General features: G+C 50.1%; 1 protein-coding gene across 1 annotated transcript in view; it reads left to right on the top strand.

The window, feature by feature from the left end:
- The window catches only part of LOC146816465 (uncharacterized), a 348,783-nt gene extending 333,070 nt beyond the window's left edge, over nt 1-15,713 (top strand). Inside the window, exon 6 of the mRNA XM_085610296.1 lies at nt 14,253-15,713. Within this exon, the coding sequence (XP_085466422.1) occupies nt 14,253-14,557 (305 nt within the window). The 3' untranslated portion in view covers nt 14,558-15,713. The remainder of the gene's footprint in view (nt 1-14,252) is intronic.
- Nucleotides 15,714-16,007: the final 294 nt, after the last annotated feature.

The following is a 16,007-nucleotide window of genomic DNA, read 5'->3' as shown; positions in this document are numbered from 1 at the left end:
CCTCCCTACCTTCTATCCTCCCCTCACCCTTCCAAGGAGGAGGAGAGACTTCACCGCTTGGACCCAGAGAGGGCGGTGAGCTTCTACCTTGACAGGACAAAAGACTTTCTAGTTGATGACCAGCTCTTCGTGGGCTTTGTTGGCTGCAGGAAAGGCAGAGCGGTGCACAAGCGCACCCTTTCCAGATGGATTGTCTTGTGCATCAAGATATGCTACTCTTTGGCTGGTAAGGAACCTCCAGAAGGTTTAAGGGCTCATTCCACTAGACCCAAGTCTTCCATTTCTGCTTTGTCTAGAGGTGTTCCTGTGGAGGATATTTGTAGGGCGGCAACTTGGGCCTCCCTTCACACTTTCGCAAAGCATTACTGCTTGGATTCTGAGGTGAGGAGGGACGGACATTTTGCTCGTTCCGTCCTTCAGGACTTTCTGATATAAAAGGGTGGACACCCTCCTCTGGGAGTGGGACTGCTGTGGGAATCTTTTCACAAGGTGAGGAATCCACTGGCAGATGTATCCATCAGAAGAACAATTTACTTACCTTCGGTAACGCTTTTTCTGGTGGATACAGTATCTGCCTGTGGATTCCTCACTGACCCACCCGCCTACCCGTTGTCCACCCTTGTATACATACAATTCTGATGATGGTGTTTCAAAATGTATTTGTTGCTGTCAAAGGCATAGTGTTATTTCTTTTGCCTTCCTATTTATTCTCCACACTATGTGTGTTGATTTGTATGTTATGTACTGTGTATACTGTGTATATATTGCTGTCAGTCCGTCCGTGTGCCTCAAAGGCACGGAAAAAAGGGCGGAACTGACGTCATCACGCCGACTAGGTCTTCTTAAGGAGCCGGTGAAGTCAGCGGAGTCGCGAGCGGAGCCGTGTCTCTGTGACGTTGTCTTTGACCTCATCGGCGTGGAATGCTACAAAAGTTTCCGAATGTTGCTGGCGCAGGGGATATTCACAAGGTGAGGAATCCACAGGCAGATACTGTATCCACCAGAAAAAGCGTTACCGAAGGTAAGTAACTTGTTCATCTTGACCCCGTGCCTCATGGGAATGTGAGTAATCTGCGACAGTAAGATAGTGTTCGAGGCATATGAGCTGCAGATCACACACTAAGGATAAGATCGCCATCTGGTGTTGGGCTCGGATGATTGCAGGTTGTTGTTGTCTTCGGAAGAAGTCTTTGGTCACGAGATTGGTGACTCCTCCCCTGGACAACAGTGCGCATGGGCATCCACTCCATCCTCAGATTGTTTTTTTCCGCCATTGGGTTCGGATGAACTTTTTTCCGCTCCAACAGAAAACTTATAGCAATCACCACAACTCTCAAAATTTGAAAACTCGACGTCAAAAACCATATCGGACCGACTCCGGACGCGGCTGATGGAAAGGACACCATTTAAAAAATGCCCCCAATGTGGAGCAAAGTTCCCTCATAGCGATCACCACGAGGTCTGTAATTTGTGCCTTTCACCAGACCACAACGAATCCAGCTGCCAGGCCTGCGCCGCATTCCGTTCGAAGAAAACTATCCGGGACCGAAGAGATCGACGCCATATCATGGCCAAGCCGGTTCCGGAACCAGAAGAAATCTTTGCACAGGATGTACCTGACGATGACTCCGAAGATCTCCAGACGATTCAGATCCGGGGCACCCTGTGAGTACCAGCCCCCCTACCCCAAGTAAGCCTGCAGGCACCGAAGCAGGCTCCGAGACCGAAATCTCCATCGGCCCGAAACGTCACTCGGCACCGACATCTCCACCGGCACCGAAACGTTCTTTGGCGCCGAGGTCTCCACCGACACCAAAAGGCTCGTCAGCACCGAAAGGTTCTTCGGCACCGAAAAATCCACCGGAACCGAAAAGTTCCTCGGTGCCAAAACAAGTCCATAAAGAACCAAAAAAGTCGGCGCAAAAGCCGCCTTCGGACAGTGAGGAACTCTTTCGGCCTGATCCAAAGGAAAAACGGATTTACATAAATCCGAAAACTGAACATGTCACAGCGGTGCCCTACAAGAAAAGGAAGCTGGACACAACACCTCCTCCAGCACCTCCAAAGAAGGACTGTGCCACTTCACCCGTACGTCCTTCCTCTCCTACATTACCTCCTATTCCATCCCCCCACCGCCTTCACCTCAACCATCTCCTTCTCACACACCACCTCCACAGGATGATGATGATTTAGGGGGAGGGGGAGACCCAGATTTCTTTACTTATCCCACTGATCCTACTGATCCCTTTACACTCCCGGACACAGCACCAGTAGATGACTGGACTTACCCTATGCCTGATATGCCTGACCCCACTCCATACCCCTCAAAACCCTCCCCTCCTGATGACCATTTAGAGTTCGGTCAGCTTATAAACAGAGCAGCATCGTTTCATGGTGTCACCATGCACACCGACACTCCTGAGGAGGATTTTCTACTTGACACTTTTGAGCAGTCCCAGAAAACAGTCCACATTCTACCCATGATTAAGGGAGTGATAAAGCATGCCAATGAGGTTTTTAAAGTCACTGTCCGGGCCAGGGTTCTCAACCCCAGAATAGAAAAAAAATATAGACCGGCGCCACAAGATCCTGCGTACATCAAGGCGCAACTCCCCCTAGACTCACTAGTCGTATCAAATGCCAGAAAACGGGCGAACTCCCAAACAACCGGAGACACGCCACCCCCAGACAAGGAGTCTAAACTCCTGGAGGCTTCCGGCAAAAGGGTTGCCGCTCAAGCGGCTAACCACTGGCGTATCGCAAATACACAAGCCCTATTGGTTCGTTATGATAGAGCCCATTATGATCAACTAGAGGATCTCTTGCAACACCTGCCTGAACCATTCAAAACACAGGCCACTGACCTCATCCAAGAGGGCAAACTAATATCCAATGCCTCTATTAAATGTGCATTAGACGCAGCGGACACCGCCTCTAGGGCAGTCAACACAAGCGTATTGCTTAGACGCCACGCATGGCTGCGCATTTCCGGCTTCAAGCCGGAAGTACAAACCACCATTCTTGCTCAACCCTTTAATCGGGAGCAACTATTCGGCCCTGCAGTAGACACTGCCCTAGAAAAAATGAAGAAAGCTAATGAGACTGCCAAATCTATGGGAGCATTGCAGTCTACTCAACCCAGAGGCTCCTTTCGTCGCTCCTGTTATAGAGGAGCTTCCAAAAATGTGGGAACAGACAACTCTTCCACCTTCAAAGCATCAGGTCAAACATCCCCTAACAGAGGATATTTTAGAGGAGGTTATCGGGGAAACAATACTAAAGGGCGAGGACGGGGCAACAACAACACCCGCACCTCTACAGCCACCAAACAGTGACTTGCCACCACTCCCCCCAGACCATTCCACTCCGGTCGGGGGCAGACTTCAACAGTTCCTACCTGTCTGGAATACCATCATTACAGACAGGTGGGTAAGACAAATTATCCAATCTGGCTACTGCTTCGAACTCATAAACCCACCCCCAAACATACCACCCAGGCACCGTCCCATGACATCTCACCACCTCACGCTCCTCAAACAAGAAATACAGTCTTTGCTTCAAAAACACGCAATAGAACCTGTTCCACTACAACATCAGGGCACAGGAGTATATTCCCTATACTTCCTCATTCCCAAAAAGGACAAAACCTTAAGACCCATACTGGACCTCAGACTACTAAACCAGTACATACAATCGGATCATTTCCACATGATCACTCTCCAACAGGTCCTTCCATTACTTCAACAAGGAGACTTCCTTGCCACATTAGACCTCAAGGACGCATATTTTCACATCCCTATGCATCCCGCTCACAGGAAGTATCTACGATTCGTGGTAGATGGTCAGCACTATCAGTTTACAGTTCTCCCATTCGGAGTAACAACTGCACCCAGGGTGTTCACCAAATGCTTGGCAGTTGTGGCAGCATATCTCAGGAGACAAGAAATCCATGTCTTCCCCTATCTGGACGATTGGCTCATAAAAGCCAATACTCTAGACAAATACTTTCTCCACACTCACCGCACTATTCAAACCCTACACAACTTGGGATTTACCATCAACTATCCCAAATCTCAACTACAACCCTCCCAAGTACAACAATACCTGGGAGCCACCATAGACACAGCCAAAGCCGTAGCTTATCCCAGCATAGCCAGGATAGCCAACATACAAAGTCTCATCAAAACATTTCAAACACAACACTCTCTCCCCGCAAGATTGTTCATGCAACTCTTAGACATGATGGCGTCATGCATCTCCATAGTACCCTACGCACGCCTTCAAATGCGTCCCTTACAGGAATGTCTAGCACAACAGTGGAATCAGGCCCACGGACAACTTACCGATCTGGTGTTGGTGCTCACTGAAATGGTAGAACACCATCAACCTGTCCAAAGGGCGGACGTTCTTGGAGCCCCTTCCACAAGTTGTGCTGACCACCGACGCATCTCTCACGGGGTGGGGAGCCCACCTCCTTCAACACACCACTCAGGGAAGGTGGACCACTCAACAAAAACAGCTCCACATCAATCACCTAGAACTTCTAGCGGTGTTCCTAGCACTGAAATCCTTCCAAGTGCATCTACAAAACAAAACTGTCCTCATCCGCACGGACAACATGACCGCAATGTATTACATACAGAAACAAGGAGGGACACAGTCTCTACAACTGTCCCAACTGGCGCAACAAATTTGGAGATGGGCAATACCCCGAAACATCTACCTGCTAGCAGAACACCTCCCAGGGGTTCAGAACCAGGTGGCCGACCTCTTAAGTCGCCACACACAGCAGATACACAAATGGGAACTACACCCCAAAGTCTTACTCCCATTCTTCCAAAAGTGGGGACAACCAGACATAGACCTGTTCGCCACACAAGAAAACGCAAAATGCCGACCCTTCGCCGCCAGGTTCCCACACCCACGGTCAAAGGGCAATGCAATATGGATGAACTGGTCAGGCAGATTTGCGAACGCTTTTCCGCCTCTCCCACTCATTCCATTTGTGGTACGCAAACTGAAACAACAGTCGCTGACACTCATCCTAGTGGCTCCCACTTGGGCACGTCAACCCTGGTTCACCACACATTTGGAACTATCGCTAGTTCCACATCAAAAACTGCATCTCTCCCCGGATCTCTTAACCCAGAACCATGGAGAAATCAGACACCCAGATCCTCAAACACTGAACTTGGCAATCTGGCTCCTGAAGTCTTAGAGTTCGGGTACCTCAACCTTCCTCCAGACTGTATGAATATCATTAAAGAAGCCAGGAGACCTACTACTAGGGCATACTATGCTGCAAAATAAAAACAATTTGCCATTTACTACGCTAACAATGACATACAACCACTGGATGCTTCCATCCAAAACATAATTTGCTATTTATTACACTTGCAAAGATGCAATTTAGCGTATTCCTCTATACGTCTACATCAAGCGGCATTAGCAGCCTATTTGCAAAATAGACAACACCTGTCCCTCTTTAAGGTACCAGCCCTTAAAGCATTTATGGAGGGTCTTAAAAGAATTATTCCTCCAAGGTTACCACCTTCCCCGGTGTGGAACCTTAATCTTGTTCTAACAAGGCTCATGGGTCCCCCATTTGAACCAATGCACAAATGCGAACTGCAGTTCCTAACATGGAAAGTGGCTTTTCTCATCGCAATCACATCCCTGCGAAGAGTAAGTGAAATACAAGCCTTAACTCTCGAAGAACCCTTCCTACAACTACATCGGAACAAAGTGGTTCTTAGGACGAATCCAAAATTCCTCCCTAAAGTCATTCCCCCTTTCCATCTAAACCAGTCAGTGGAACTGCCAGATTTCTTCCCTAATCCAGACTCAGTAGCCGAGAGGGCACTTCATACCTTAGATGTTAAAAGAGCCTTGCTGTATTACATCGACAGAACCAAACCTTTTCGGAAAACCAAGCAACTGTTTGTTGCTTTCGCTCCACCACATAAAGGCAACCCTATTTCCAAATTGGGTATCGCCAGATGGATAGTCAAATGTATCCAAATATGTTACCAAAAAGCTAAACGTACTCTTACCGTTCCCCCTAGGGCGCACTCCACGCGTAAAATAGGGGCCTCTATGGCATTCTTAGGGAACATCCCCTTAGAAGACATTTGCAAAGCAGCCACATGGTCTACTACACACACCTTCACTAAGCATTACTGTGTTGATGTGCAATCCAAACAACAAGCTTCAGTAGGCCAAGCTGTCCTAAAAACTCTATTCCAAACTACTGCAACTGATACAGGTGACCACCGCTAGGGGAGACACTGCTATATAGTCTATCCTTAGTGTGTGATCTGCAGCTCATATGCCTCGAATGGAATATGCTACTTACCAGTATGCATCTGTTCTTGGCATGTAGAGCTGCAGAGCCACACACGCCCACCCGCCTCCCCGGGACCTGTATCCGTTCCAGGTTTGTCTTAATTAGACACTACACATGGACATCCTTTCTCTTTACTTCTTACACACCATCTGAAAGAAACACGTTAGATTCCTCACCTTAGAATATCCCCAGGCGTCAGACTGGATCCGGAAGATCTTTCGTCAGCAATACCCCTTGCGCGTCGCTAGGCGGCGTCTGCGGCTCCGCGTCCGTCGTCTGCGTCGTGCGCCGGAATGACGTCGTCGGAGTACTTAGACGCCGCCCTCGCGCACTGACGTCAGTTCTTCTTTTTTCCGCGCCAGTAAGCGCAGATCCGGGAGAGCTACCCCTTTAGTCAATTTTTGACTAACTTTTTGATCCTTCATGATCCTGTCTCGACTCCGGTACCGGTAGGATGCCTGGTTTCAAAGCCTGTACGGACTGTAGCCGCTTGATGTCGGTTACGGACCATCACCGCCGGTGCCTTTACTGCTTGGGCCTCGATCACGACGCGGAGTCGTGCTCGGACTGCAAGGCCCTGACCTCGAAGGCTAGACGGGAGCGGTCCCGTAAGCTTCTCGAGATTCGCCACTCGGCTCCGCGCGCCTCTCGATCCCGGTCCAGGAGGAGGTCCAAGGATCGGTCGCGGAGCCGCAGCCGACGTCACCATCGGTCGTCGGGATCCAAGTCTTCGGGTAAATCGAAACATTCCAAGAAGTCCAAGAGGCGATACCGCTCTTCGGACTCCCCTCACCAGTCGCGCGACTCGGCCGAGGGTCATGGTTGTTCCACCGCCGTGGCTCCGGCGGAGCCGCAGGCGCCGCGCACGTCCCCATACCCTCTGGTCCCTGGGACTGACGCGACGCCGGTGGAAGTCAGTGCCTTCCTCTCGGCCATGAGGAATCTGGCTCCGCCGTCGGCGCCCGCTGGTGCGCCTTCGGGCCCCGCTGAACCGACTGGGCTGCCTTGCCAGCCGGTGGCTCCGACCCCGGCGCCATTGACGGCTCCGGCCTCGACGCCGCAAGCGCCCGTGGGACCCGTTCTCGAGTCCCCGCCGACGCCGGTCGACCTCGTCACGCCTCCTCCGCCGGCGTCGACACCGGTACCACCGCCGACGTCGACTCCGTTCGACGTCGAGCCCCGGTTCAGTCCCACTCCGGGCCCGGCGCCGGTACGGCGTCGATGGACGCCGCGATCGGCGCCGCTAGAGACACATTATGTCTACCGCCCGGCTCCGTTACTTTCTCCTCTATACCAGGAGTCGGATGATGGGGACAACTGGGAGGGATCCGAGGATCCTATGGCCGTTCAGGCTCAACTCTCCCAGGACTGGGCAGATGAACTGGGGGAGGCCAGTGGCCTGGATACCTCTCCAGACACTGGATTTGTCTCTCCTCCGACTGTGGCTTCGGAGGAGGGCGCTGCTTTCTCTGTGGTGCTGCGCAAGGCGGCCGCAGCCCTTGGGCTCGAGCTGCCTGCCGTGGCTGTGAGGACTAACGTCCTTACTGAGGTGCTTCAGTCTGCAGCAAGCTCCACTGAGCCTCTGCTGCAATTCAATGAGGCCCTCATTGACGTTCTGCAGGGCACCTGGTCCAAGCCCTCCACAGTTCCTCCTGTGGACAGGAACGTCGCCAGGCGCCACCGCCCTGCTCCGGGCGACCCCAGTTTTCTGTCCCAACACCCTACCCCTGAGAGCCTGGTTATCCAGGCCTCCACCTCCCAATCCTCTTTCCCGACCGCCCCGCCGGACCGGGATTCCAAGAGACTAGAACAGTTTGGCAAGAAGCTGTTCTCCTCCCTTAGTTTGGACCTGCGGTCTTTGAACACCGCTTGTCTCTTGGACCGTTATTCCCACTCTCTGTGGGATGCGGTGGAGGACGCGCTGCCCCTGTGTCCGGAGGAGGTCCGGACACGACTTACCCAGGCTCTGGCCGATGGGAGGGATGCCGCGCGACATGCTATACGATGTGGGCTTGACACCACGGACTCGCTGGGTAGGGCCATTTCTACCACAGTGGCGCTTCGACGTCACGCCTGGCTGCGGTCCACGTAATTTTCGGGTGATGTCCAGAGCACTCTCATGGACATGCCCTTTGATGGCACTCGCCTTTTTGGCGAGAAGGCGGACAGTGCGCTGAACCGCTTTAAGGACTCCCGGGCTACGGCCAAGTCCTTGGGCCTCTCGGCCCCGCGGTCGCAAACTTCCACCTTTCGCCCCTTTCGTGGCCAAGGAAGGGGTGCCTCCTCACATGCGCCTAGCCACCAGCCGCAGAACCAACCTGCGCGCGGTCGCGGACGTGGGTTCCGCCAAGGCGGTTCTGGAGGACGACGAGGTCAGCCCACATCCACCCCGGCAGCATCCGCCTCAAAGCCTTCCTAGTCCGAGCTTTCAGGCCCATTCCACGCCAGTGGGCGGCAGAGTTCGCCATCACCTGCTCCACTGGCGGTCCATCACATCGGACAGGTGGGTGCTGCAAATCGTCCGAAGGGGCTACTCCCTCCCCTTCGAGACGACCCCTCCAGCCATGCCACCGCAGCACCACCGTATCTCGGGGGATCATTTGAATCTTCTCCACGAGGAAGTTTCGGCCCTCTTGGCCAAGGGGGCCGTCGAGCGCGTTCCGAGCCCAGAAGTAGGTCGGGGTTGTTATTCCCACTACTTTCTGGTTCCCAAGAAGGGCAAAGGGGGCCTACGCCCTATCTTGGACCTCCGGAACGTCAATACCTTCCTCCGGAAGGAAAGGTTCAAGATGTTAACTTTTGCTCAGGTTCTAGCTGCCCTAGACCCCGGAGACTGGATGGTAGCATTGGACTTGCAGGACGCATATTTCCACATCCCTGTCCTGCCGGCCCACCGGCGTTACCTGCGGTTCACGGTGGGCCCAGAGCACTTTCAGTTTACCGTGCTCCCCTTCGGCCTCACCAGTGCCCCTCGGGTGTTCACGAAAGTGATGGCGGTGGTCGCAGCTCATCTGCGCAGATCAGGGGTTCCAGTCTTCCCCTATCTCGACGACTGGTTGTTGAAGGCGGGCTCGCCCCAGACAGTCGTCTCCCACCTCCAGACTACGGCGGATCTCCTGCATTTGCTGGGATTTTCCATCAACGTGCCGAAGTCACACCTGAGCCCCTCTCAAAAGCTCCTCTTCATCGGAGCGGTTCTCGATTCGGCGCAGTTCCGTGTCCATCCACCGGAACAGCGGGTCCGGGATATACAGGCCCTGATTCCCATCTTTCGGCCTCTATCCTGGGTCTCGGTCAGGCTAGTGTTGCGGCTTCTGGGGCTGATGGCCTCCTGCATCCTACTAGTGCATCACGCCAGGCGGCGCATGCGGGCTCTGCAGTGGGACCTGAAGTTTCAGTGGGCCCAGCATCACGGCAACCTGTCCGACCATGTCTTGATCTCGGAGGGCACTGCACAGCAGTTGCAGTGGTGGCTCACGGACCGCGATTGGGTCAAGGGCAAGAGCCTCTCCCTTCCCCATCCGGAGCATGTCATGGTGACGGATGCGTCCCTCCTGGGATGGGGTGGCCATATGGGAGAGGCGGAGATCAGAGGCCTCTGGTCTCCGGCGGAGTCTCGTCTCCACATCAACCTGTTGGAGTTGAGAGCGATCCGACTTGCACTGAAAGCCTTCCTTCCCTCTGTCAGGGGAAGTGTCGTGCAGGTGTTCACGGACAACACCACCGCCATGTGGTATTGCAACAAACAGGGCGGGGTGGGGTCGTGGACCCTTTGTCAGGAGGCTCTGCGCCTCTGGACATGGCTGGAACACCAGGGCGTCACCCTGGTGGTTCAACATCTGGCGGGCTCTCTGAACGCCAGAGCAGACTAACTCAGCCGCCGGTGCATGATGGATCACGAATGGCGTCTGAACTCCGAAGTGGCGCAAGGTCTCTTTCAGCAGTGGGGAGAGCCTTGGTTAGATCTATTCGCCACCGAAGAGAACGCGCAATGTCAGCAGTTCTGCGCGTTGGAATTTCCAAGGCGGCACTCGCTCGGCGACGCTTTTCGTCACGAGTGGAGTTGCGGTCTGTTGTACGCCTTTACGCCTATACCACTTCTGCCCAGAGTGCTGAAGAAGATCAAGCGCGACCGGGCCCAAGTCATCTTGGTGGCTCCGGACTGGGCACGAAGGTACTGGTATCCCGAGCTACTTAGTTTGTTGACCGATCCTCCGATACGTCTGCCCCTTCGGGAGGATCTTCTGTCGCAGCAGCAGGGGACGGTCCTCCACCCGAACCTGTCCAGCCTCCACCTCCATGCGTGGAGATTGAGCGGCGGCAGTTGATGCCATTTGACTTGCCTCCTGAAGTCTGTGATATCATTCTGGCAGCCAGGCGTCCCTCCACAAAGACGGTATACGCCTGCCGGTGGAACAAATTTGTGGCATGGTGCACAGCAAAGGCTGTGGATCCCCTTTCCGCCCCTCTTTCTGAGGTTCTCCTCTTTCTTCTTTCCTTGGCCCGGCAGGGCTCTGCCTTGGGCACCTTGAAAGGTTATCTTGCTGCCATCTCTGACTTCTTAAGGCTTCCTGATCAGCCTTCTCTTTTCAAGTCCCCTGTAGTTACACGCTTTCTAAAAGGCATTACTCACACGTTCCCTCCTGTCCCTTTTGTAATGCCTCAGTGGGACTTGAATCTTGTCTTGACATTCCTGATGTGCGCTCCCTTCGAGCCTCTTCACAATTGTCCTCTTCGTCTTCTGACTCTTAAGACTGCTTTTCTGGTAGCCATCACCTCGGCTAGACGGGTGAGTGAGCTCCAGGCTTTATCTTCAAAGCCTCCTTTTCTGTCTGTTCATCCGGACAAGGTTGTCCTTCGGCCTCGTCCCTCCTTTCTTCCGAAAGTGGTGACTCCATTTCATCTTGGGCAGTCTGTCACCTTGCCCACCTTCTTTCCGCCTCCGCATCCTTCCAAAGAGGAAGAGAGGCTCCACCGTCTGGACCCAAAACGTGCGCTCTCCTTTTATCTGGACCGCACAAAGCAGTTCTGGGTGGACGACCAACTTTTCGTTGGATACGTGGGTGCTAAGAAGGGGAAAGCGGTGCACAAACGGACCATCTCTCGGTGGGTCGTTTTGTGCATCAAAATTTGTTACTCCTTGGCAAAAAAGGACCCTCCTGTTGGGCTGCGCGCCCACTCCACTCGGGCCACAGCGGCTACTACTGCTTTGGGACGGGGTGTCCCTTTGCAGGACATCTGTCAGGCGGCGACGTGAGCTTCGCTACACACGTTTGCCAGGCATTATTGCCTTGACAGCCAAGTCCGGAGGGATGGCTTCTTTGGCCGTTCTGTCCTCCAGGACTTTCTGGTGTGATCTTGGTTCGCAGACCCACCACCGGGGATGGTATTGCTTGGGTATCTATTCTAAGGTGAGGAATCTAACTAACGTGTTTCTTTCAGATGAACAAGTTACTTACCTTCGGTAACGATGTATCTGTAAGAAACATTAGTTAGTTAGATTCCTCACCGACCCACCCATCCTCCCCGTTCTGCGAACTGACATCTAGGGTTAAGGTTATCCTTTTCAGGCCCCTAGATTTTATTTTTGGCACCAGTGTCGGTCTTTGCATGGCTCTGCGTTCCTGGCGCGGAAAGCTATGTACAAGAACTGACGTCAGCGCGCGAGGGCGGCGTCTAAGTACTCCGACGACGTCATTCCGGCACACGACGCCGACGACGGACGCGGAGCCGCAGACGACGCCTAGCGACGCGCAAGGGGTATTGCTGACGAAAAATCTTCCGGATCCAGTCTGACGCCTGGGGATATTCTAAGGTGAGGAATCTAACTAACGTGTTTCTTTCAGATACATCGTTACCGAAGGTAAGTAACTTGTTAATCATTTCCCATCATGGCGAAAAACAATCTGAGGATGGAGTGGATGCCCATGCGCACTGTTGTACAGGGGAGGAGTCGCCAATCTCGTGACCAAAGACTTCTTCCGAAGACAACAACAACCTGCAATCATCCGAGCCCAACACCAGATGGCGATCTTATCCTTAGTGAGTGGCTCTGCAGCTCTACATGCCAAGAACAGATGCATACTGGTAAGTAGCATATTCCTACTGAAGGTAAATAACTTGTTCGTCTAATGCAAAAAGACCCAAAGAATTGTCCCCTGAAGAGCTGTAAGATTTAATATTAAGTACTGTAAGGATTATAGTGCGGTTATCTTTGAGAAGTAGCATTTGTTTGCCCTTAGAAATGTTTTTTCTAGTTCCTGTAGATTCGTTTTCTCTTCAACCTCCCACCTCTCTTCGAAGGATTGTTGTGGATCTTTTTGTAAAAAAAAAACAAATTTAAAGTGCTATTAGTTACATTGTTTTCCATTCTGGTTTTGGAGTGAGGCAGTCAGACATTACAATTATTATGAGATAGATGACATTTTTATAAAACTGGCACAAAGCTTACGTCGTGGCAGTACTCTACTCCCACATATGACAATTTTCTGGAAGCACATAGCCACAGAGAGAAGTAAATATGAATGTTGTTTATATTTAAATTGCTAAGTAATTCTAGAACACCAATATATGGAAAAACAAAATATTTGTTGGGGAAACGGGATGTAGTTTTTTTTTCTCCTACAGCAGACTCTTGGCTTGCACTCACATTGCTGCATGAAGTTAATTTTGATACTTCGAAACGGGCTAAAATAAAACATTGCCCACACAAAGCAGCTGTACATGTATTGGTCCAACACATCTCTTGCTTCAGACAACCTCTACACGCTTCTCCAGCTACTCAAAGAAGGAACTGACATGATGTGACCTGAGCGAATTAGTTACCTAGAGGATTTATGACTATGTATGATTAGTCGTCTATTTGCTGTGGTAAGAGGGGAAAGCGATCAGAAACACCAGTTTCAACTACTAGCTTCCAAAGATTACTCACAGACTCTGTGCAAACTCATTGGAACTCTTGTTTCAGAACACACCTAAAGATGCTATGTCCAGGTTATGAAAGCTTTAAGTTTTTGGAAAATTCAAATCAATTACTTTTCACTTCTTTCCAATTCTCCCAACTACTTGATCACCACCTGGAGACCGTATCCAAACCCTGACCCGGTGCTGGCTTTATAGTATTGTTCACTATTGATATCTATTTAGGATAGTAGCGTTCAGGCTCTGTAGTTAGTCTTCTATGCTGCTGCAAAACTCATAGTAGATCTAAGATTCTGCAATCAAACTAGACATCACACCACAGGATCAACTTCACTTTTAGTTTTTAATTTTTATATACAAAAATGAAAAACACTGCATATAAAGAAAATAACTTGTCTAGCAACAAACTGATCACAACTCCGCATCCAGAAACGACTCCAACTTTGAAGCTGGTCACCCCTAAACCATTTACCACTTTCTTTTCTCCTAGTACATCTTCCTGTTGATGCGCTTTGTGTGAAAGGTTGTTTTCTCCTGCCATATCTCACATACAGAGTTAGGATCCTGAAGTGCAGTACTCCATGCCTCCTGTACTCTGTAACCTGTGGTGGCATTGTTGGATCTGACTAGGTCGTGTAGCTGTGGAAATGTGCATGGGTTTTATTAGGCTTGGGTTGAAATTTGCTTTACTCTGTGGCCAGTGGGATAGGGCTTTTCACAGTTTGAGAAGCTGTGCAGCAGTTACATGGGTAGTCTGCCCAAACCAGTTACAAAAAAATATGCAGATAGTTCCTCTTTGAAATTGGCAAAGATTTCAGGCCACAGACTGCTTGTTGTACTCAATAAGAAATCTACATTTTAACCATATAAAATATTTATTATAAGAATTTGCAAATTTGAATTTACTTGTCATCAGTTATACTAAATCTAAGCAGTCATTCAGATGTGTTATTTTTGTTTTATTTCATCTTCCTTCTTTATTTAGGTGACATTCTTCAGAATAAAGGCCAGCAAAACGAAATCCACATCAATCCTCTCCTGGTGCAGGCAAAAAGAATCGAGGATGAGTTGGTGGCATTGTGCAAGGCAGCAGAAGATGCAGACGAGCAGCAGTCTTCGCTGGAAAAAGTTGCAAAGATCCTGGGCCTTAATATTTCAGAAAAATCAAAACCATCTGCACAAACCCAGAAGACTGAGGAGAAACGAGGCATGGGCAGCAACACAGCAAAATCAAGTGTCCCTGTGGAGCCGAAGGCACAGACTCAGGTTGGTACTGCTACCTCATCGTGAGGTTAGAAGGGCATTTAGCAATGAAGTGCCCACACATTTTCAAAGAGCTTAGTAAAGACCTATCAAAGATTCTGTTCATTTTTATTCCCTACACTTTTAAGACTTCTAAGGTGATTTAACCAGTAAATAAAGCATGGCAGAAAGTACGCCCCTAAATTCCACCACACATCCTGGCCCATTGAGTTCCCCTTTTAAACGCAAACCCATTTAACCACCAGTGGTAATCGCAGTGCGGCATAATTTCTTCTTACTCCAACCTCCTTCACCCAGCATCTTTTTTAATTTTTTTTGTGTTCATACAGAGTAAGTTTTAAACTTTAACCACTTTCGACCTCTGCCTATTATAAACAGCTATTGATATTGAAGTGTTGATAGCTGCAAGAGTTTCTGAATGTGTAATCTCACATTTTGTGTGAAAGTAACCATGGATAACTGCGTAAACTGTAATTGGGAGTGGTGCATTGAGTGCCCATTCATACTGCGATAAACCAATGATCTGATCAGAAGCACCCGTCGTTTGGAGGAGAAGTATTCTTACACTTCACTGCGAAAATCTCTCAAAGGATGTATTCACATCTTACAACAGTCCTTTGGATCACCACCTCAGGATTTCTCCCAGAAAAGCTAAAAATACCATTAGATATGCTTCAGTCTTAGGGCTGAAGCCTATTTCTTTTCTTTGCATATTTATGACGATGAGGCTTAGATGTGGTGTTCGTTGCCTGATGGTCAATAGACATGAATACATTTACAGTGGAATATTCACCTCACTGGCAATTTCTTCTCCTGGAACAAGGCAACTCTCCGTTACATCAGCAGCCTTCACTGGACACGACTACAGTCTTCCAGAGGACTCGGTTGATATTCTTCACCATTTTCTGATCTTTGTACCATTTAGGAAGGTATTCTATGCACCAATGTCTGTCTCCTTTGTATATGTGTGACAAAAACAGTAGTTTATGGAGGGTCAGAAAGGGGAAAGCTGTACACTGCAACTGAAGTAAGTTGATTTATATTAGGCTTGATCATAACTGCCCTGTTGTGAATTGCATATTTGTACTCGCCATGCTATTGTAGTCTTTATTTTGACCTGCAGTTTTAGAGGGGAAAACGCAAAACTGTATAAACACCTGAAAAATAAAGTACTTAAAAAGTGCCAGGGTGTATGCTTTTGTGACTACTGTGGCATTTGAGAGTATTTGTTAATTTAGTATGTTTCTGTGTGTCCCAACGTGAAAGTGTTGTGTTTGTTGGTACTTCATGGGATTCGTTTGTTATGTGTGAAGATGGCAGATGTGGTTTGTGTATACTGCGTGTATACTTGTACTGTGAATGTACTCATTGAATGTGTGCATCTGATCATGCTAAAAGAGGACATTTGTGTACTTTGCTTAAGGGCTTCAGACCTCTGTCATGAGAAACACATGTCTGTATAGCGAGTTTGGGCTGT

Source organism: Triturus cristatus, chromosome 6 (assembly GCF_964204655.1).
Source record: "Triturus cristatus chromosome 6, aTriCri1.1, whole genome shotgun sequence".
NCBI lineage: Eukaryota > Metazoa > Chordata > Amphibia > Caudata > Salamandridae > Triturus > Triturus cristatus.
Note: the sequence above shows the minus strand (reverse complement) of the source record. Positions and strands in the feature narration are given on the sequence as shown.